General features: G+C 36.6%; 1 protein-coding gene and 1 long non-coding RNA gene across 2 annotated transcripts; both read left to right on the top strand.

Annotated features, from left to right (window-relative positions):
- Nucleotides 1-1306: 1306 nt before the first annotated feature.
- LOC145773547 (uncharacterized) lies at nucleotides 1307-5088 on the top strand. Its single transcript, XR_014289926.1, has 4 exons — nucleotides 1307-2255; nucleotides 2415-2521; nucleotides 4082-4147; nucleotides 4989-5088. It is a non-coding gene; the product is annotated as an uncharacterized LOC145773547 (long non-coding RNA).
- Nucleotides 5089-16988: 11900 nt separating this feature from the next.
- Nucleotides 16989-22886, top strand: LOC145775786 (transmembrane ascorbate-dependent reductase CYB561-like). Its single transcript, XM_082587158.1, has 6 exons — nucleotides 16989-17112; nucleotides 17403-17544; nucleotides 17982-18080; nucleotides 19551-19654; nucleotides 21176-21330; nucleotides 22400-22886. The coding sequence occupies exons 1-6, from the start codon at nucleotides 17053-17055 to the stop codon at nucleotides 22563-22565; spliced, it is 726 nt and encodes a 241-aa protein (XP_082443284.1). The 5' UTR covers nucleotides 16989-17052; the 3' UTR covers nucleotides 22566-22886.
- The last annotated feature ends 1460 nt before the right edge of the window (nucleotides 22887-24346 follow it).

Here is a 24346-nt window from a genome sequence, read left to right as displayed (position 1 = left end):
GCTTCCTGTCCTCCCGGTTAGCTCAGTGGTTACGCGCCCGGCTCAAAGTAACGTGGCGCTGGTTCGACTCGCGTGGTGTGCGCTTGAGCAACGCATTTCAGGACTGCTCTTCATTCAGAGGCATCTATAGTGAACCATCGGAAAACTTCACTCTGCCAATCTCGGTAACCGGCCCTACGTCAAGAGCCTCTAAAAGTATGCGAAACTACCAAGAATAACCTATCAAGGCTTTGTCAGTCCGAGGATAAAGATTCAAAACCAACCACCAAAGCTTGTAAAACGTAGTCGTTTTAAAGTATGGACGCTTGTCTGAAAATTACTCATCTGTCTATCTTAATTTGCTGTTTAGGTTGGTCTGAGGAACTGATTGCCGACAAAATCAATTGCCAAACACACGGTTCCGACGGTATCTTATGATATCAGAGGTGAATTTTAAACAGCTAATCGATTTGACTTTTGCTGTACTTTTTATAAAATAAACACCGTACAAAAAGAACGTTTCTTTACAGTGACTGCTCAGCATCTTAATTAATTAGCAAATAAAATTCCAAATGCGGCTTTGATTTGACGAATGGCGAGAGGAGCATATATCACATTGAAATTATACATAGCATTGTGCATTGCATGCCTTAGAAACTGTTTGTAAAAGTAACAATCTGGTATTAATTTTCGAGCTGGTCATGAAAATGTTAAATAGATCTTTGAATGATTATTATTTTAGTTATTCTAGCTTAGTTTGGTAAGCGACTGACTTCACCAACGAAGCGGAGTTTCATATAATTGCAGAATGTAAAATTATGTTCTTCTGTAAAGTAACTACTGCTTAGAATTTATCGAATTGTTACGGAAGAACCTTTTCTTGGACTCCGTCAAGAATGCCATGTTGATCGGGACAAGAAGCCAACATATGGTTTAGGGAAAAAGGCTTGACCTTGTTCCAAAACATTGATGAAAATATTGAGGTTGCTCTTGGTCATGCTTAGGCCTACTTTACTTATTTAAAGTAAATCACAACTTGAAACAGGAAGAGGCAAAGTAAAAACATAAATGGGAACGTCCACGTAATGGCCGCTTTGCATACTCCAGGTAAGCATGATGTCCCAATTTCCATTGTGAAGATTTCATTCGAACATGTTGACCGTATAAAAGTATGAATCGTCATGGTAATTTCGCATCTTTCTTTAAGCCGTGGCTCTTTGATCTTCTTAGCTATAACTTTATCCTGAGCACAGAAACGGTTTTGAGTGCAAGAACTCGTGTCCCCGTCACTCCTGGGCATGATTGAATGGCGAGGTGTGATCGGGACACGAGGTCTTGCACTCAAAACTGTTTCTGGGCCCAAGATAAAGTTAAGGCTAAGAAGTTGAAAGTCCTATACTGACAGCTGTGTATGGGCGGGCAGCAAAATTTTTTTCCCACGAGATTTCTGTCTCATCTGCATATTTTGGTAAAAGTTTGTATTAAAACCGTATGAATGCAACATTTTCTTGTTGGCACGGTTGGTTCAGTGGCTTCATCGTCTGCCCAGTGATCGTGAGGACGAGGGTTCGACGCCGTCGAAGTCAAACTTTTTTTTTTCCTTAAATTAATTTTTGCGATGCACAAGAGCTTTTCAAAAAGATAGTAGGGTTAGGGAAAGCTTATATTTTATTATCATTGCAGAATTTCATTGGCAAATAGTTATTTCGCAATCTGAATCAACCAATCTCTCGAAACACTTTCGGAAAATCTTACTATTAGAGTGACTAGAATCAATGAGACAGAAATCTCGTGGGAAAAAAATTTTGCGGGCAGACATGCTAATCAGCAGCGTCCGCTACAGCCACATGACCATCATATTTTCCATTTAAAAGTGATCTTGTTATTTGTTCTTATTTCATATGACTCTAACTTCATTTTAGGTGGTCTTCCACAAACCATTTTAAAACATTACTGCAATTTCGCCGTAAAATCAGTTGCACGGTTGTTATGAGATTCGAATATTTCTTCACTATGCAGTAGCCTATTCGTAGCGGATGGTAGAAAACTGCATTTAATTTTACCAAATAAGGGCGAAACGGAAATTCTCCAATCTTTTTCGATGACGATTATTTTCTATAGAGTACGTATAAAGGCCGAAACAGGAAAGTTTACTATCATTATACTTTCAAAATATCTAAAAGCAATATTTCAACGAGCAACAATATGAACAAGTTAATATTTTTAGTTGTGATGTTTGCCGTTCTATTCAGTGCATCTGAAGCCTACTATAAAATGTAAGTTCAAAACGTATGATATAAAGCAATCGATGCAAGGCGCTTTTTACAACTGATAAAGTTTTTCAAGTATATTAATTTATTTATTAGAACCAACAAAATTATCATTGCCAAGTTTTGACATTTTAATTAATTCAAAAATGTTACTTATCATTTTAGACCATGTGCTTCCATATGCCCTGAGAGTCAATGCAAGGAATTCTCCTGCAGACAGCTCTGTCATCGTGAATGTGCCGAGTATAACCAAGATAACTCTGACGAAGCATGTAAGTTAGTAGCACTTACGACAGTTTCTTACCTATACACCAAATTCAATGAATGAAATCGTTGAATCAATGTAAAACATGATTGATTTCCTGTCAGGATAAAAGTAATAAATGAAATTACTTTTTATAAATGTTTTATGAAAATATGTTTAATGCTTCATTAATATAAACTGTGGGGCTTTTTATATTACACAAGACAACTTTACAGTATACTGATTATTGTAGGCTAATACATAGCTACTGATTATTGTAGGCTAATACATAGCACTCACATTGAAAGAAAATTAATCATATAAAACAAATATTTAATGACAACACACCGAGGGAAACAAATCAATCAGAAATAGAAACAGATACATATTGTAAGTTGGAACTTTTAACGGAAACTCAATAGAGTACCAATACCGTAGCGTATCAAAACATTTGCAAACAGCTTGCCATGAAGACAGCAACTTACTCATATTATGTCAGTGAATGTTTGCGTCACTTTTTGCACTGGATGAATGGCGGATAGTTTTAAACAGTAGTTGGCCTATAACCAGGTTGCCAGCGCCAGAGGACAATGAGAACTTTTCTACCCAGACTACAATGTACGAAGCACACGACGCATGAACAATATTTTTAATTTTCATAACGAACAATTTGATGCCCCGTGATACTGATAGTGGGCATTGTCAGATTTTAAAATAATGCCTTGTCGCTATAATATGCTAGAAGAGCGGAGCTACCGCCAATCGCTATCACTTAAAAGTAACGCACTACTCGGCCACAGTAGCGTGCACTGTCGTTACATCTACGCGCTACGTTTATCTTAAACTGTCACTGGAAAGCTCTAATTCAAGTAACTTGCGTTGGGATGTTTACTTGGAAACGAAATGATATCAACTTTTACTGCCGAAATTTTACTAAACGAAATGAAAATGATATCAACTTTCACTACCACATTCATTTACATTTTGAAGCTGTTGTGGAAAACAAGTTCAAGGTGGAATTTATTATGCTGTAATGTTTCCATTAAATATTTTTTTGAAAACGATTTAGTTTTTATACTTTAAACTGGAAGTAGCGGTTGCAGAAGCACGACTGAAGTGAATGCATCGCCTCTTTGTGTCCGCTACATTCGAAAAAAATAACGTCGCTACTACAGCCGCTCTCTAATAAAAATGTAGCTCCCCTATCGTTAACTCTATCAAAGTAGAGTGCTTTTAGCAGCGCTGCAAAAGTAGCGCTCTACTGCATACTTCTTGATACTGAGCAGTAGATAGATGTCTACTGCTCTTTCAAAGGTAGGCAGGTGGTTGTGTAACCAATGAATGTTTTCATTCAGCTAGATAATTTAACATAGCGTTTATTTATTTACCTAAAACAACAGAGCAATAAATATAGACATATCTGTGCCCACACTTCACTATGTTTATGTCTTCGTTATAAATTGATTTTTTTAATATGTCATTGAAAATAATTTCACTGCAGTTCTTTAGGAAAGTTGTTAATGTAATACAAGAAAATCGTTTGACAAAAAAGACAAAATGCAAATTTAATTACTATTCTGTACTGTAGGTGGGAACTGCAGAGTTGGCTTGAATTAGGAAAATTGCCTTTACTGATACATCGTTTCCACTCTGCGTAAGTAAACGATAGATTGCAGTTGTAAAATTATACTGCCAGATTTTAAAAGTAACTTTGTAAGCTAACCATCTGGTCTAATAAGTTACAAAAAGATTTGACATTGTTCCATTTTTTTAGAGTTTCGACCCAATACCTGGTTAAAAGAAAAAGTTAAGTAATATAATGTTAGTAGTCCCATTGCCACATTAGAGATGTGGCCAGACTTGCCACATTTTGAATATTTTACTTGCTTCTACTGCTAGTGGTTCCTAATTGAAATTTTCTAAGGTTATTTACTTTTTGCCGACTCGTAATGATGTAAAAGCTTTCGTTGCCTTGTAGAAGCAGTAGAAAATCAGAAAAAAAAGATTGAAAAACCTTCAATCAGACTGTTAGCGAGTACAGTCTGATTGAAATTTTGAAATCAAATTGTCTTTGTTTTTGAACGTCTCATGACTTTAAAACCTATTGTCTTGAACGTCTCATGTTTCATGTGAACGTCTCATGTTCATCAATGATCAAGCAAATCAACATTGTCTTAAACGTCTTTGTTTTTGAACGTCTCATGACTCTAAAACCTGGGGAAGCCGTTAGAATGTAAGTGTTAGAAAAATTCATTCAGACACTTATCAAAATTGGACAAAATCTGGAAAATTCTGCAGAATGTGGCAAATCTGGCCGTACCTTTGTTTATATAGACATATCCTATGTAACCAAGAATTTCAACTGTTTGTCAAGGGACTGTTTATTAGGAAAATGCATAAGTATTTGGTAAAAGTTCTTTGCTGGAAAAAAAATGGAAGTTTAAGATGAAACAGGTGAAAACGATACCGCAATTAATTGTTTATTTTTGTTTCAGAAAATCAACATTTCACACAAGATGATCCAGATGTTGTGGAAAAGAATATCATCCTGTGCCTTTTGTTTGTCGCATTTTCAATAAACAGAAACATTTATTGCATTGCTGGGATTTCCTTCAACTGATCTGACACCAAATCTTAAACTCATAAATTGCTTGATTATTTATAAGAATAATAATAAATTCCAAGATTTAAAAGTAATTTTGAAATTAAAGACCTGAGTTGTAGAACTACTTAACTCAATTTCCACAAAATGTGACTTATCACAAAAATTCTGTGTTGTTTAATGGTCAATGCATGTGCCCGCGCAAAATTTGATTAAAAAATTAACTTAATTTCGCTATAACACATTCTGATATTTGTATACAAATAAAAAAATAAAAAGGCGTTGAAAAAATGTTACCTTGCTTTATCTCAAAAGTAGTATTTTGTTAAGTAGTTCTTCAACTCAGGCCCTTAATTGCTTAACTGCTTTAAAATTGAACAGTATATTACAAGAGAACATATAAGCTGTTCCTTTGAAACATCAATTTTCAGACCATAAATTAGTTGAGTCAGTATAGCAAAGGAGCATTGAGTTGGCATCTGTTTCCAATTTCCCTGCCAAGTGATAACAAAATTGATACCTAATTCTTGTCAGAAATTATTGTTTTCATTGTTCCGCTTTGGAGTGCTTGATTACATCCACAAATATCTCATATTATATCTAATATACAAATTTATAAAAAAGCAATGTTTACAAAAATGTAGGTCTATAGAGACATTCACTTGTGCATTGATCTCACAGAGACAGTTTGGTTTCTGTTTGTCTAATGCGATTGCGATTGAAACTATTTCATAACGAAAAACTAACAAAGGACTCTAGTTAAAGAATTATTTTTAAACTATCTATTTCGGTTCATTTGCAATAGATTGCATTTCACTTTTATCAGCATGATCGTTGCTTACTTAACTTTATTTAACATGTAAAATTTAAGCAACAACTTCATTGTTTGCAAAAACAATTTATCCCATGGGTTTCGCAATCAGCTATTTTGAGAAGCATTCTTCTGCCGTCCATATTGTTGACATCTGAAATCTCCTGATATCAACCATGCTTCTTATATCACTAATTCAAAACAACTTGACTGTCAATGAGTGTTATTTCTAATATTTTCAACATTTTTTTTTTAATCGTATATCTAAAGTTTACTTTTGGGTCTTATAATTAGAGCTTGGGTAGAGAGTTTGCGTTATTGAGCCGTAGGCACAGGAAGCCCAGCAACGTAATCTAATTTAACATGTTTAAGTTTATTACAATAATATTTACAAAAGTATCAAAGAAGAAAACTACATAGAAACAAATTATGCACGTTTTGGATATCACAAGATGTCCTCTTCAGGAAAAACAATACTTTTAAATCTACAGTAAACAAAATAAAAAGGTTAAATGTTAAATTTATCAACTGGAAAAAAAACTTCACAGTGCTTCTGACTAGCTCAACACTCAACAATAAACACGAGAGTCCCAAAGGTCAATGCAAATGGTTTCAAACAGATCACATCATGTGATATGTACTGTAAGCAAGGTGAGAAAAAAATAATTTTAAAATACTCAAAGCACAGTCTTAAAATTAGTATTTTGCCTCCATTGGTTGCATTTTTGAGCTGGATTCTTTGCTGGAGCTCCTGCGTGCTTTACGTACATCATTTCTACCTTCATTGACGTCACTTGTGATTGGTTATGAAATCTGTGCAATCCTGCAGGCTCTTCATAGGACACTCCTCTGTTTTTTTCACGGCAGTTTGCTGTTTTTCATAACTATTAAGATTGGACTTTCATAGAGCGCTTGGTCGCACTTTTGCAATTGTGTTACACTTTCATAGTTTTAAGTCTTTTTACGTTGTCAGTGTGTTACGTGCCACTTATAACCAATGTGTCGTGGCCAAACCTCTTCAATCAAGACCAGCTTTCTCAAGCTCGAGCGTTCTGCGTTTAGTTTCAATATGTACGGATATTATACCAAAAAGTATACTTCAGTGTATCTAGATGGCAATATAACCTTATGACAGCATAACTGTATAAGTTACTAGCTTGCTTTGGTATGAGTATCAATTTTTAAATTTTATTTCTATCAGCGTACCGCATTTCTGTTCTACATTCTATTAATAATTTAATTTTGGCCGTCAGACCGGTTACCTCCTTTTTTCTGATGGTGTCAATTCATTTTTCACTGCAATAAACTGCTACGCAAGAGGATAAACATTGTTCTCAAGTCATCTCCACCACTATAGCACTCGGGATGTTTCTGTACTAATTACAGCTGTGTGTGGACAGATTAATAGTAACTGAGCCTCTAGACAAGAGATGTCAATATGTTCGTTTTGCCTCAAACAAACTACCCAAGAAAGTTTGTAATCATAAGCAAAAATAATTTGCAGAGCTCATTTTTCGGAATAATAGTGATCCATTGTCAATCAATGATCAACAATAAAAGAGAAACTAAAATTAAAATAACACCTGAATATCTTCACATAGTAGTAGTCAATTAAAAAAAAAAATATGGAAAAACTACTTCAACCTCTTTACGGCAGAGTGAAGCACGGGGTTTTTGATTTTTGTATGAAATATATTTATTGAAGTAGTTTTAGAAAATAGTAAAAAAATGTTACTTTTATAAGCAAATGTCGGCTTTGTCCGGCTTTTCCTTTGTTTGTTCTAGGGAGCAGTACCTGAGATTGGAAAAACGAAACGAAATGGAACTTGAACTAATTACCAAATCTATGGCCAGTCACATAATGTCAGCCGAAGAGCTTATTAAAAGATTTAGTTTAAATAAGATTACTACGTCTATTGCTAGCCAAAATAGGTCTTGGCACTGCAACAATTTGTGGTAGCTTTTACATTTTCTCTTGCCGCCTTTCCTATAGCAACTACACCCACCAAGTTTGTCACACCCTGGGCAGAGTTGTAGTTTGCAGTCACTAAAAAAACACAAGAAATTATTTTATAATTGATAAAGGGAACGAAAATTTTACAAAAAAATAATGTTTGGTTTCCTTGCAAATTACAGATTTTTAATTCAATAGGCCACAGCTCAAACAATGGCCGTAGACATTTCTCCAGAGTACTATATTAATGTTCATAATCATGGGAGAAATTAATGACAATAATCGAAGAGGCGCCACTCCATAATCGAGGGCATGGCTTTAAGTGTCTTGCCAAAGACAAAGCCACATTATGCTCCTAAGCGGCGTCAAACAGGGGCCTAATTAAACGTCGAGTCATGACTTTAACCACTTGACTATGCAGATTTTATAAAAAGAGGTCTTTCCTCTAACGTGTTGCAAAGCAATTACATTTATTTGCTCACAGTAAAAGTAGTGTACCTACATTATTCCTTCTGAAGAGTAATTTGTTATTTTGCTCGCTGTGTATCAAAGTTTTCCTACAATTCTCACAAACAGACAGGTTTTTATGTTCAGAAAGTAAGTTAAAGTACACAAATTACTGTCAGCAAAAAGTCAAAATAACCCCAATGCTATATACTTAAAACTGGGCGCACCAACGGAGAAGGTTATATATAGCAATCTTAAACATACTGTACTCAAAAAATATTCCTGTGTTAAAATATTATCAGCAGGCCAATTTCCAGATATTACACTTTTATTTTATATAAGTTTGATTTATGTCTACACTTTATCTTTGTATAAGTTTTGCATCGAGTTCGGGTTTATTGTCACAGCCATAAGGGTTTTAAAGGTTTCCGCTTTTTTTTTTGTGAAATGGAAACATGGTTCAGTTTCAAAAATGCAGGAAAACACGTTTGTTGGTGGAATTTTCCTTGGAATGATTTCCTCCCACTGCACTGTAGACATATTCATAAGTTCCCTTTTATTGTAACATAATTATGCTTTTTAAAATTTCCCTTCCACAGCAAACTTAGAGTGATGCTTCTTGCCTCCATGAAAACTTGATTGATACGAGACAACATTAGAATGTGTTGTTATCAACTATTTTAGCCACAACAATGCATAAAAGATTTAAAAGTGATACGAAGATAAACTTTATTGTTTTTTTTATAACAAGAGGTTTATTCTACTTTTGGAATAGTTTTAAGCCAACTACATTTAAGCGTATCACATCGGTACCAAGCCAAACTAGTTCAATCAAGTTGCGAAAACAAATTTTACTATTTTAGCATGTTATCACGTCTATGTTTTGCCATCATTCTTCCGTTTAGCACAGCTTCAACTCTCGTGTTTCACTGTGTTGCTTAGTCCGCACAAGATAAAGTAAAATAAACTAAACTTACATCATCTAGAATCAAAACAAACGCAGTAAACAACCGGTAGTCATTGAAAGTAACTGGTTGACTATTTATTGGCGTTACGAGCCGTTTTCAATACCCTTTCTTACACACATTATTACACTTTATTTGGTTTTATTCCAAACCAAATTTCACAAAATAAATGTTACTTTGACGTATAAATTTGTTTTTTACTTCAAATGTGTAAACTTTCAATTTTGGGCTACTTTTGGGTTTGTTTCAACTTCTGAATCGATTGCACTAGCCTACTTGTAAATTGCAATTGGGCTCAGCAGTATGGTAAAGTTTCAATTACGTTGTTTGTCTCTGCTTTCTATAGACTTTTTTATACCTTTTGTCTATAAATAGTGCAGAATTTTTTTTTCTTTGCATATTCCAAGTAAATCTATTAATTCAATAAACTTCGTTTTAAACACTATTTGTTGTCCCGTTTAGGTTTTGAGTTATAACGATTTTACAAACCAAATTTAGGCGGTGAGAAAGTGGCGGTAAGGGTGTCTGGTGACCCTCGTATATATATACTTATTTTTTTTAGTTTCACATCACCTTTTAAGCTTCTATTCTGTGTTGACAGTAAATAACTTATGTCTAATAGATGATTTCAAGTGGTGGCGTATCAATGAATTTTTTTCAAGTCAAGCATTACTCCAAGTCAGATGTTGAACCGGAATGTTGAAAATCATATGTTAGAATAAAAAGGGACTTACGAATATGTCTAAAGAGTAATGGAAGGAAGTCCTTCTACGAAAAATTCCACCAACAACTGTGTTTTTCTGAATTTTCAAACTAAACTGTGTTTCCGTTTAATCCATTGAAATCTACGATGGCATCGGAAAGAACCGTATGCTATCCTTATCTTTATACAAAATTTGGTAAAGTGAAAGTAAAGACACACATCAAAATCCAATAATAAAATGGGCAATATCTGGAAAAAGAGCCTTCTTCTTCGTTTGAACCTTCTTCGCCGCTCCAAGGGTCGAGGGGCTCTGCTTTTTACCACCCTTGGGCAGTGGCGACGACGCGGTCTAGATGTTTGGGCAGGTGTCGAGCAGCCATTCAATTGATTTGTCATCCAGTTCACGCAGACCACGCACACCATTTGGCGCATGGTAGATGGCGCAATTACAAATGGTGTGGTCTACGGTTTGTTCCTCCTTGCCACACTCACAAATCGCGGATGGAGCCTGCTGACAATATTTTCCTGACAGAAGTATTTTCAGTGATTATTATACTTTAGTAAATTATTTGTTGTTATTTGCAAATTAAAATAACAACAAACTTTTATCAAAATAATTTTCATTGTTGATTACAGCACTTAACATGCATTTATCTTTTATAAAAACGCACAAATATGAGCTTGCCAGACGTTCTGAAAAATTTCTTTTTATTCTCAAAATTTAACAATTTTTTTTACAAACTTGTTTTCAGTCTCTTAAGAAATTTTCACGATCACTGCTCTGACCGTCCCTCATTACCGCCTGGAAATTCGTGCCACTTGTCTCATCTGCACCGATAAATCTTCGAAAACAAACAACTGGAATCAACACATCTGTGTGGTATGGTTTTATTTTTTGTCCTTTTACAACACCTAAGGTATTTTTGCGACATGGCTCATTTTTAATCTGATATCAGGTTTACGATGTCATCACATTATTACTTGACTTACTTTCACTGCGTTATGCAAAAAACAACACAATCGATAGAGTTTTTAAAATCTTTGATTTGACCCGACCTGGAATCGATCTGAGATCTACAAGCACCAAAGCCGAATGTGAAACCACTCGGCCACTGATCTGGTCAAACAGTCTCTTCACGACGAATCTACTGCAAGACTATACCATTACCAGATTGTAGCAATGCACTGCAAAGCATACCAGGACTTCTGCAGAGCCATTATCATCAGTTGAAAACGCTACAATTCCACGTGGTTGTTTATGCAGTTCCACATCGTGTTGGAATTCCGAATGTGAGAGTTGGTAAAGAATAAATTTGTAAATACTATTATGCTTTATATATTACGCTATACGTATTATGCAAACCTGGTTCGACTCCAGCTTCAGCTGGTTGTTGAAAATTACTTTTTCGCATTCAAAACACTTGCCAGTCTTGTTGTAGCTCTTATTCCATCTTACAAGTACCCATCTTTTGCACCCACTTGCACTGTATCAAATTCTGCATCACTACTTTACCACGTGTTGTACATGGATCCGCTTTGTTCTTAAAAACTGTTTTTTCTTTCTCCTCAATTACTATCAATTTTGAATGATTTTTCAAAATTTACATTCATATGCTGTTGCGGATTATCTGCTAAGGAGAACTGAGCATTTGCTTCACAAACAGAACATTTCCATTCTTCATCAAGCCGCATATTGTCGAAGGTTGTCTTGGTCTCTAATGAGCGTTTGACATAGAAGGCGCGACAACAGGATTTTGGGTTGCAGAAAAGTTGGAGTTACTTTGCTAAATAATCTGTGCAATCCATTGTTTAGTGCTTTTACTTTATTGTGTTTCTCTTTCGTCGATGATAGTTGTTGTTGCTAACTGAAAAACTAATCCTAACTAAAACTTTTGATTGTTGGTATTAATAACTTACTTAGTTTTTGTTTTGTTTTAGTTTTGTGTGCCATCCTTTCAATTAGTGTAGTCTACAAAGTGAAATATGAGAAAATCTTGACTTAGATAACCTTATCTTTTGTTGGTGCCTCCAAAGTGTAGCTTCCATATGAATAAAAGTAATGCGTTCTACTTCTTAGTTTTGTCCACTTTAGCGAACTTGATTGATCTATCCACTAAAAGTTAGAATGGGAACATTTGAAGTGAGGTTTGTAATTCCGTCCTGATAGCTCAGTTGGTAAAGCATTCTACATTGTAAACATAAAAAGAACAGCAAAATCAAGCAGCGCCGGTTCGACTTACAAGATGCGATTTTGAGCAACCCCTTTCAAGGATAACCTTCCATTCAGCGGCATCTAGTGGATAAAATAATTAAAAATAAACACACTTCAATAGGAAGAAACTTGACGCTAACTCAGTGTCAAACTTGGTGACTTGATCTACGTCAGTGGTTTAAAGCTTCTAAAAGTATGCCAGATTTCTATGACTTTAAGCTGACAAAACAATTTCTCAGCCCGAGAATAAATATTCTCACAATCAAATCTCGTCAAGGTTAAAAGGGTTTAAATGATAGTCTATGCCAAGTAGTGAAGTATGAATAAACTCCCTAAAACCAAGAAAATGTGCTGAAACCGAAGCGAATTCGTACGCGAAAAGTAACCTATGAAATACTAATTTATAAAAAGTAGCCAATTCGGACTATAAATGTTGATGTTGATGCTCGTTGATGTTCCGTTGATGCAGTGCAGCACATCGAGTGTAGGTGAGATTGATTGATGGATTTGATCTTTATCCTCGGACTGGAAAGGTGCTTTGTGAGCTTAATTGTGGCAGTTTCACATATTTGTAAAGGCATTAAGCTGCTAAAGCAAGCCCGGTTACCGAGTTTGACAGATTGAAATTTTCGATTGTTGAAGTGTTGTTGCCGGGGAATTATTCCATCCATTAGGTGCCGCTAAATGGAGAGCAGTTCTTGAAATGCGTTGCTAAAGCGCACACCCCGAGAGTCGAACCAACGCCGCTTGATCTTTATTCGGGCGAGTAACAATTGACCTAACGGGACAAACAGCTCGGTAATGATGGTGTATTTATTGATGACGTGGGCTGTGCGGCCTGCTTCTCAGCGCCAAATTTACAAAAGCAGAAAAATGCCACTATAAGTCTATACCGGTTGGTGCGTGGACGAGAAAAAAAATCCAATATCAATGTAAAGCTGAGACAGGAAGCTGTAATCAACAGCAGGCCTAAACACCTTGGTAACTTGTTGCTTGTTCTTTAACAAAAATCATTTCATTGTAGGCCTATGTGTCGGTCTTCCATAGGCTTATCTGTGCATATCTTTTTCGTATATTAGTAGACTATCGGTCCACTTGTATATTATATAACATTTTCTGTTTCTGTGGTCTAATCTATATGTTAAGTAAATTTACAAAATGAACTAACAGCATGCATACGGTTTTATGTATACTTTACTCTATCTTTACTCTTATCTTTTTTCACTTTTATTATGTTTTCAAATATACTTTACTCCATCCAGAACATTTTTCTTCTAAAACGTTTTGTTGCACCTTCAAATGTTCACTCTGGCTACCTCAATGAAGTTGAATTCATGACAGCAAAGCGCAATAAGGTATGTAAATTTATGTAGATAAGTAAATAGCTTACAAAACAAAGTAATTTGCTTTGCTGCTTTGACTTGTTTTTCTTGTTTTTCTAATGCCTTGTATCCTACGTCCAACAACGAAACCATTTGTGCAAAATTTTGCATCGCGTTTCGTTATGTAACAACTCGTGTTGAAGTGCCCTTTCTTCTTCAGCTGTTACGCAACAACACAACAGAAATTGTTCAAGCGAGCCAAAGTACATGAGCTTCATTAAATACTATACTTTACCGTGTAGTATCTGTTCAATTCTGTTGTTTACATTTAGCATTGTAAAGTAAAGTCGCAAATCTATTTTTCTGAAGAAAATGTTCAGTTTCAAGCTAGTAAGAAATGAAGTCAGCAGGTTTGTTCATGAAATATGACTTTCCAGCTAGAGAAATTTGCTTTTTGTATTGCAAGAACGTCTGTAGAAATGAAATCAACGCGAAAAGAACAGATTCATCAAATTGTTGCTGTAAGGCAGTGACCAGGTGAGCAAATCAGTCGTTTTGTGTTTCAACGTCTGCACACGTAGAGTCAATGTAAAACTAACGATTTTGTGGAGTTGTTCAGTTGCGGCAGGAAGGTTTCTTGATTTCTTTTTCTGGCAATAGTCATCAAACAGCGTAAACGTGTCGACAAAGCACACGCATTGATCATGCAAGTTGCTTGACATGACTTTCTAACTGACCAACTGTTATGAAAGTCATGGACAGTCCAATATTGCGCGATATGTCAGTGCAAATGTAGAAATAAAGGCTTCAGAAAAAGTTTCAACTATGTTCATTTGTAAAAGACAATATTCTCAGAAGAGGTCGTGCCTGAGTTGCTGTGCGGTATAGAAAACTGCACAACGACAAAGATGAGAGCTAGTAGGTCGTTAACTTGCTGTTAGCTATTTTATTCTTCAGTTCTATCATTAATGTGTATTGAGACTACGTAATGGCAACAAAACCTTAGAAATCAGCTTGAACTCCGCAACAATACGTCATGACTTAGCTAGCAGGCTTCCATACATTTCAATGTCTGCAAACAGTGACTCAATGGAACGGGTTTGCTTTCTGGGAAGGTTCAAAGAATACAAGGAAAGCAACTACATTTCTTAGAAGCACAAAAGCTGCAATACGCTAAAAAGGTTCCAAAGTTTCATTAAACTGCCTCCGATATTGTCTTATTAGCCCACAACTACCCGGCACAACCAGCAAATCAGCAATTTTTTACAATACTTTAACAATTACATCGAAATAGCTGGGCTTGTTCCTACACAAATGCTTTACGAATTTTCGTGTTTGATGGTTAGATTTGCTGTTTGGCAATACAGTAAAACATGCTCGACGATATAACAGTGGGTGTTCAAAGTTCGGGTAATATTCAAAGTTTGGGTAAGTTGTTTTTTTTTCTGGGTAAAAGTTGTTTTTTACATTGTTTCTACGTCGGTAGATGTAAAAATGATGCAAATAGAGCAACTCAGAATGAAAGATTTGTGTACTGTTGTTTATTTTCTAATTTAATTTTTAGCACACGTTCCATTTCTTAAAATCCATTCGTTTTACATTGCTTGATGCAAAAAGGCGATGGGATGGTGCAACCGATAAGGCTTTAGCTTTCCAATTATACAAACCTGGTTCGACTACTGGAGCAATCTCACCTAAAAATTGATGTTGACAAAATGTCAACGCATGTGTTTGTTGATAAGCCAATTCTCAAGGTGTAATACAAGGGGTAGGCACCATTGCTGAAGAAAAGGCGGCCGAGAGAAAATAACTGGCCACCCTACTCTCATTAGTGCCGAAGGCTGAGTGTGGCAAGCTTATCGTCTCATTTCCCGAAGGTCAGAATAAAGCTTTAACGTGAAAAGAGCTGATTTGTTTGCTGAGATTTGATGGTGAAAAAGTTTACATCACAGCAAAGCATTTGTTATTTAGCATTTTTTGCAATTAAGCCGTATCTGATAGGCTTAATCGTGGCCGGCTTAATTGCTCAAACATTGTAATTTTTTTTGTAAAGTGTCGATTATATCTCACAATTGTCACCAGGAAGGGCAATAATTGCCATTACCTTAGTGCAGAAAATTCCAGTTACGCCATTAATCATCCCAACTGATTGGCGGTATTCAAACTCCAAAGGAAAAATTTACCATAACCCATAACCATCTTCGGTGGCAATTGTTGGACTTTGCTCCAGGTAGAACGATTGTTGCGGCATTGCAGGTTGGAATATTAATTATTTGTTGTTGTTTTAAGAATAAACGAAGTCAGGCGCGGATTTATAGGGAGTCCCAGGGGGCCCGGGCCCCCCGAAATTTTGTGAAAAATTGTATGTTTCCGCATCAAATGGTTTGATATGCTTCTAAACAGCTGATATTAGTCCCTCGGCATCACAATTGATGAAAATGGTTGTTTTAATGTCTATTTTCTAGCATATCGCATATGTCGTAGTATCATTGTTCATATCTGTTTAGCTTTTTCTTTCTTTTTAATTGATTTTTAAATTTTCTGCCCCCCCCCTCCCGAAAAAAACTCTTAGATTCGCGCCTGCAGGAAGTCTTTGTAGCCAAAACGCTGCAAGACATGACGTAGGCCATGATTTATCTGTAATTTCCAGGTGGTACACTGATTTGCTTGAAAATGAAAACAAATATGATTCCTGAAAGACTAGAACCGCGTTGCTAGAACTCGATTGTTTGTGCCTTTACTTTCGACTCATTTCGAGCTCGACAGCTTTTAAGTTTAATCATGACCTGTGGTTGCCATTAGTTGCAGTTTAGCCAAGCGTGCAAGAAAGTGCGGTCATTCTTGTGCTATCTGCTAACATTGAAATCCTTTGTGAAAAGTAACTGCTCTAACGGATTGCAACAGCTAACGTCGACTGGTTACAGTAACGATTCACATAAAAATAAAAAAATAAATCATTCAAGGTATAAGTTTTTCAGATGCTAGTCAGGTATATAGTTGGCAAAAAATGTAATGCATTTACTTTATTGACACTTACAGTGGTACGGTACCGTGTGTGATTTTACTTTGAGACGTATTTGTCCTAGCTGTGTAAGTTCACGTCGAAACAAGCAAGGTTTCCAACGTTTCCATGGCATGTAGCTTGCCGTTGGTAGCCTACATGCAGTGGCGTAGCCAAGAAGGGGGGCAATTGCCAATCTTCGTGTCCACCTTCAGGCATGTCATCAAGTGTCTAGCTAAAGACACAGCCGCATGCTCTTTCAAACGGTATCGAACTGTCACTCTTTCGAAAGTAAGAGCTGATGAGTGTTGAAAACAAAAAACATTTCAATAATATTTTGGATTTTTTTGCTTCATTTCTTCACAAAATTCGTTGTCATAGTTTTGTTTCAACCAAATTATAACTACTCCGGTTAGCATCAAAGCATTGAACAACATTGCGTTGCAAAGAAGTATTATGTTATCATATATTTATGTGCAGGATATTATACTGTGAATGAGTAGCAAGAGTGTGTAGTGACGTAATAATCAGCAATCAAAGAAATGGATGTAGAACCCTCGACAAGCAGATGTGGAATTATCGCTGCATTTGTCGTAGCGCAGGTGATCATACCTAGTTAGATTTCGCTGCAACAACCAACAATTTTGTGATAAACTGTAAAAAAACTTTTTGAAACCAAGTAAACTTTTAGAGTCTATACAACATTCTTTACTAGTCAAAAAGTGTCAATATGTTATTCGAAATCATCTTTCCAACTGTTATACCGTGTTACTTTGCATGCTATACAACAATGCTTCTGTTATGGCGATGACGCGATGTTTCGACAAGTTGCTGCAGACCGTAATCATCATTTTAGTTTCGTCCAAATCAATTAAGACTTTGTCATCCGCAGACGTTGGGAATCAGCATTGTCGTGATGATATCTGTCTGGTTGAGTAAATACTTGGGAGGATTTGCATGGGATGGTACTGGAAAGCAATTCAATGCTCATCCTTTGAGCATGGCTCTTGGATTGTTGTATCTGTACGGAACAGGTAAAGCAAAATAAGTAATAGGCACAAAACTTTGCTAACGAAAATGGTAGGAATGGTTGCATTTAAGATGAAACTGCATTAGCCGACATGAGACGATCAAAATGTGCGATGTTTATTCTACTATAAATTACCTACACACTTCATTATTAGGCCAAACTTGCCTTGTTACCTAACTTGGTTTTCTGGAAGATGACTTTTTAATTGTGTCGAAAGTGGACATTGTTTTATGATACAGTATTAGATTTTACTCCTTTTTTAGTCTGTGGAGCTGTAGGAATTAAAGATATTTTCAGAAATACGCTATGAATGGTATTGTAAAGCAGCCCAATCGTTTGTCTATCTTATCGACAACCAAGAGTCCAAGACCATTATATTTTATGTGGCAGACAAAGCATTTTCTTGCGTTCATAAATTTAAATTGTTTCAACTCCTTTCAGCCATTATGGTGTATCGACTCTTTCCCAACACAAGAAAAGTTAAACTGAAGATTTTGCATGCCGTCTTGTTACTTTTAGCCCTGGTGGGAGCAATTGTCGGTAAGGAATTTTTTCCAACGTAGCGTTTCTGTTTTTAAAGTATTCGCTATACGTCCGTCGTCCGATGTATTAGAAATTCAAGGCAGAAGCATAAGTTTAATTCTTCTGTCGTTTTAAACAATTTATAATCTGTTACAGTTTTCAGGTTGTAGGTTAATTCCTTAGAACCTTGTGGCCACAGCTAAATAGTAAATACATAACAAATCCTGACAAGTTTTTACCATCTAAAGCAGTGTTTCCCAACCTTTTCAATTCACGGACTATTTTTGCAACAGCCCAAACGTTTGCGGACTCATGTTACAGCAATCACAAAATAACTTGTTCTAGTGGAATTTGTTTACTGCTCACATTCTCAAATTTCAATGGGAACCTTGTCCCTGAACTTGCGTCACCAGTTCATGGAAATTGGGGCTGATGGTCGTTAAGGCACATCTGATGTCGTCTTCTGGTTGTAGTTGGTTGCGGTGCTTGGTTTTAATTATAGCTAGTACTGAAAAACCAGCTTCACAAAGATATGTTGTCGGAAAGGGCAAAAGAGCTCTTGTTGCCTGCAAACAGAGTTCAGATAGATTGGGTTCCCTTACTTGGCCGTTAGCCCAAAGTTGAGTCAGAGAAACATTTTTGTATTTCTCTTTCCACAGCTGTCGACTTGCAGCACGACCAGTTACTCACCAATGCAATCTATTTCCGGATGAATCAGTAGTGCTGAAACCTCAAAGGGATTTCGCACCCACTTAAACTCTTTGTTGAAATTGTGGGAAGGAATGTAATCTGTCCAGCTCGAACATAAATGAAGTAAGGTGCTCAAGAAAGATTCCACCGATGCTCTTCAAATCAAATTCTTCTTCCAAAAATGCGTTTAAAGCAGGAAAAGCAGCTATATTCCCACTTTCTATTCGATGGATGCACAGTTTCATTTTACCTTTAAATGCGACAATGTCTTCCGATACATCCAAAAAGATTTTATTTTTTCCCTGTATAGTAGTGTTCAGCTGGTTTAAATGGCTGAAAAAAAATCAGATAAGAACAGCAATTTGGCAATCCACTCGTTGTCGTTGAATCGCTTGGCAAGTTTATGATTCTGCTCTTTTTAAAAAGCACCGATTTCATTGCGTAGATAGGCTAGCCACTCTCTAGCACTTTTCTTGGTGACAGCCAACGAATGTTCGAATGAAATAAAAGCCCAGTGTGCGAATATGCGTAATTAAACAAACAAGTCCGTTGAGTTACATCAGAGTTGCATTGAAACACATATTGTTTACATATATGATCTTAGTTGATGTGCTTGCGGACTCACCTAGAGTCTTCCGCGGACTCATTTGAGTCCGCGGACTCGGGTTGGGAAACACTGATTTAAAGTAAGCCTACTCCTGGTTATAGAGATAGAACATACCATTCAGTCTGTTATACAAAATCTTGTATTTTATTGTTTGTAGCTAACTTTAATGACGAAAACAATTTCTTTTTTAGGCTTGGTAGCTGTGTTTGAATTTCACAACGCCCAAAAGATTGCCAATCTTTACAGTCTTCACAGCTGGTGTGGATTAATAACGGTCATCCTATTCTTTCTGCAGGTGTGGTTCAGAATTTGTTCACATGCAGTAGGCCTAGCGGTTGTGTGACCAAGCCCGGATTTAGGGGAGGGCAGAGGGGCATGTGCCCCGGCCCCCCGACTTTTGAAGGGCTCCCTACGTGGAAAAAATGTAACTTTGTGTTATTTTTTTCCTTTCAGCCTTTAAAGACTCTGCAAATTGGTGTGTAGTGCTGGAGTAATGCTATTGTAGACGTGGAGGTGGCTTTTCGCGCAGTAGGCGCGAAAAAGTTTTTACAGGGGGCCCCCCCCCCGATCTAAAAGTGCCCCGGGCCCCCCATCAGCTAAATCCGGCCCTGTGTGTAGCCGGCAACTACTTCCTTTAGAAATTGAGTAGAATACATTACAAAGCAGACATTGTCACCCTATTTGTGACGCGCTGAAAGCAACGCATTTCTGCGATTAGCCTACAGTATGTATAAAAAAAAAACAGATATTTTTCGTATTACTGCATACATTTTTATGGCTTCTTTGAATATAGTTTTTGACAAAGATTGAAAAAAAACAAAAAAACAAACGAGAGAGACTTCTTCGAAATGACGACAAAATGCGTGTGTAGTTTTTAAATCCAAAACCCAGTTTCAAACTTATTTGTTCCTAAAACGAGTCCTAATGATGCATATCAATATCAAACAATACAGCTTAACCCTAAACTGTATCGCATTAAAATTTGTAGATTTTTTTAAAGCAATTTTGCTTTGTTCTGCTGTATGTGGGCTACAATTTTCTTAGAACGTTCAAAGTTGGAGACTTTAAAATTACCGATTTGAGCTAATAGCTTTACAGCAACTTTTTTAAATTGAGGTATAAAACTACTTTGTTGATTGCCAGTAGCTTCGATTACTTCCGCTTATAGCCTTGTTGTGTTTGAAAGAAACGCTTGTTTTTTCATGTTTGTCCGCTGCACTTCATAGCCTGCTGATAATTAAAAAAGCCGAAGTGGCCTGTCAGCGAACATACGAGTCTACGAGACATTAAGTGAAAGAATTGAAGGAAGTCATCATCACTTTATTTTAGATGCTTGCACAAAACTTAAGAGATAACTAATTAATTGTTAGGCCTATATCCATCTTTTGACTATTTTGAGAATGATGATAATATTCCTGTAAAAAGTTTTAGATTTGATTAATACTGCTGCTTTATAGACATACTCAATTTTGCTGTCGTCAGACCACTCGGCATGTAACAACTCAGCAAGTACATTTCACCTATTGCCAAGTCAGCAAATGAAATTTTCAGCCAGCATTGGACAATGGACATATGCTTGGTCATCGCTTGCCAATCTGAATTTGCTGACTTGTGACAGGACAAGTTTTGGCTTGTTCAGTTGTCTCAGTTGTTGCCTTCTCTGTTCCATCACTTGCCAATTAGCTGAAATGATGGTTACAGTAGCTCAGTTGTCGCTTTCTCAACTGTCATATGCTCAGTTTACAACTGCTGACTTGTAGGAGATTCGTAGCTTACACAACAGCAATATTTTAAAATTGTGACCGATCTGTTTCAGTATTTGTTCGGATTTGTTTCCTTCTTGTTTCCCGGATTACATTATGATCGACGAGCCTGGTATCTTCCGGTCCATCGATATTTTGGTGGAGCAATCTTATGTTTTGCCGGAATTACTGCTATTTCTGGAATAAATGAAAAGCTATTTTTTCTAAAGTAAGTGCATTGTTGATCACATGCATGTGAAAAAATCATTTAAACTACTTGTCAGGATAGAAGCAAAAACGTCATAAGAGTATGAAGGTTTATTAACGCTATTAGGTTGATAAACTTTCTTAATATTATAGAGATTCATAAACACTATGGGGGTTTACAAAACTTACCAGACATTATGAGTTGACGAGTTCATAAATATTAGGAGGGTTTTTGCAAATGTTACGAGTGTTTATAAATGTTATCAAACTTCATACCTTAAGCGTTGAAGGTTAAAACATACTTTGGGGGTTTATAAACTTCATAGGAGTTCCCGACCGTTATACGCCGATAGGTTTTTAAATAATATTGTAGTCATGAGCATTATGGGGTTCATAAAGGTAAAGTGGCTCATTTGCAATAGGCTCGTGTAAGTTTAAAACTGTTAGAAGGGCTTTGAGGTAAGTGAATGAGTTCCACCAGAAAAAATGGGATTTAGGCTAGACTACTGCCCTGGAAGTTATTAACTACCGGTTTCTTTCCTTACGCCTTGGATCAAAAACATGACATTTACAGAAATTTGAATGTTGGAGTCATTTTTTTCTTGCCACTAAATTCTAGATTTCCTTTAATTATTTGCTGATTCAACCTACAGCGGGTTATAAGCCTACCATGATGTATGTGAGAGTATGCAATAGATTGAGTTTCGCTTTTAACAGCATGATTGTTGTTTAAATCACTAATGTAGCTATACGAACGACCTGTTTTAGCCTGATGTTGCGAGTTTGTTGTGGTAGTATTCGTTATGGCTCATGACTAGGGAACTGTGTTTCGAAAGCTAGTGAAACCACTTGCCTACTACCACAGCGAACACGCAGCATTAGGCTAATGCAGTCGTTTGTATCTACAATTCTGCATTTGTAAACTAAGTAAGAGTAAATTATTACATCGTAACTTAGACCTAGGCCTACTTTTATTTAAAAAATAAAAGTAAAGTAGCCTAATAACACACCAAGTTTGAATGGTAAAGCAATTGAATAAAAAAGAACGAATGAAAAAAGATTTTTTATTGTTACGTGGTTTTTGCTTTCAGAAACTACCCAAGTCTCAACCCAAGCGCAATCCTGGGAAACGTCATTGGTGTCGTCATCGTTGCATTTATTTGCATTGTTCTTTTTATTGTTCAAAAACAAACCTGGCAGAGACCGAGCTCGAATGAGCTTGATGACGACGAATCAGATGATATGATCAGAGATTAACCTAGCTAGATTTTGTCGTGACGTTTACAGTTTTACTGAATAGGCTACATACTTTGTTATGGTTGTGAGTTAGGCCTACTTATGACACAATGTAAGACTACGCCTATAGCGTCATAACCTATCTTTACAATACGATATCTCGTTTTGGAAAAACTAACTTTTGAAGTTTGTTTCACTTTTTCTTTTGCTCTAAACTGAAGAGGTGTCAAGTAGCGTATAGATTATATGCTAGGCTACCCGTAGTATACCTTTGTCGAACTTCAAGAAAAAGTCTTCCCCCAGAAAAATTTGAAAAATCGAATTAAATTTGGTGAGTTCTGACTTCCGACCATGTTCTTACCCCAAATTTTGAAAAAGTTGTTGATGATGTTGAAGTTGATGTATTCCTAAGCTGTATTTAAAAAAAAAAACTAACCGTATCGCTTTAGAGACAAACTTTGAGCTTATAGTCTTGACTAGCTTAGCAGTTACATAGGCTACAAGGTTCAAGTGATTTTGAGATGCCCTAGCACTTCCTATAATCTGTTGAATAGGCCTACCCTAATTATACAGCTAACACTTCTACATTCATGGCTCATCGCTACTCTGCGAAATAACAATTAACTTTAAAAAGTCTGTAAAGTTTTTCGGTTAGGGGGGGGGCTGTTTTCCATGCAGCCCTAACAGATTCAAAAATTGCTGTAAAATACCAAAAGAGGTGGAGTGTAGCGAACGCTGCTTTTTAGCATATCCACCCATACACAGCTATCAGTGGGATGGCAACCATAGGCGTAGCCAGGGGGGGGCGAAAGGGGCCATGGCCCCCCCCAAATTTTCAAAGTTTGAATCCGAAGTTGAACCCTTTGTTGAAAATATAATAAAATTTGTAGAAATTTATAACGTTTTCCAAGACATCTGGCTATTAACACCCCCAAGGACTTGTTTTAGACACACAGAAAGACACCAATAAATTGTGTAAATCGTAAATCGCGCAAAATTTACTCGATTTACGTTTCTTTTAACTAATTTGCGGAAGCAATTTCAGAATGGCTTACTTTGTTGGGTTTTTGTGTAGCTGAGTTTTTGGTGTTCTCTAATTTTAGCCACAGATTTTGCCTGTTCGTGTGTAAAAGCTCCCTTTAAAAAGTTAATAGCTCTTTAACTTTTAATAAATGTCATATAAATATTACCCTAAAAGTGTTCCAAGAAAGCGCTATAATCCATCATTTAAGTGCAATTTTGCAAAAATTGTCCGGGGGAGCATGCCCCCGGACCCCCCTAGAATACGCGTGCCTTCGGCACGCTCTAACCCCCACCAGTTTTATTGCTTCCCTTGCTCAAGCCACCAGGATGCGCCATTGCACATCAGGTGGCGATGTCTTCACTTAAATCAAACACTTTGTCGTTCACTTCAAGTCATCAAATATTTGGCCCCCCCCAAAATTTTTTCCTGGCTACGCCACTGATGGCAACATTCCTGGGCGAAGTCGGCAAGGAATAATAGGACACGAGGTCGACTATACGCTGCTGTGTTGTTTGCTAACTCAAACTCAGACGGTCAATGCTTGCTCACAATGCAATCGTTTATAATTATTAATCTTCGATCCAGCAATACAAAAAAGTAAAGAAAAACACCGGAATGGTTAAAGCTCCACCACCAAAAACTGGATACAAAAATGTTGTCGCCTCTACATTATTATCAGTCTTGATTCAGAAGTTATAGCTGCTGCACCAGAAATCATAATATACAGACTCTGAACATAGCACTAAACTGATTCAAACGTCATACTGGCAGTGCCAGA

This window comes from Aplidium turbinatum, chromosome 1 (genome assembly GCF_918807975.1).
Source record: "Aplidium turbinatum chromosome 1, kaAplTurb1.1, whole genome shotgun sequence".
In the NCBI taxonomy this organism is placed as follows: Eukaryota; Metazoa; Chordata; class Ascidiacea; order Aplousobranchia; family Polyclinidae; genus Aplidium; species Aplidium turbinatum.
Note: the sequence above shows the minus strand (reverse complement) of the source record. Positions and strands in the feature narration are given on the sequence as shown.

Bases quoted from the DNA above. Each gene is read 5' to 3' on its own strand.
- LOC145775786 (XM_082587158.1), top strand. From the start codon at position 17,053: ATGGATGTAGAACCCTCGACAAGCAGATGTGGAATTATCGCTGCATTT. The intron at 17,113-17,402 runs GTGATCATACCT...TGTCATCCGCAG, and splicing joins CTGCATTTGTCGTAGCGCAG to ACGTTGGGAATCAGCATTGT. The intron at 17,545-17,981 runs GTAAAGCAAAAT...AACTCCTTTCAG, and splicing joins GTTGTATCTGTACGGAACAG to CCATTATGGTGTATCGACTC.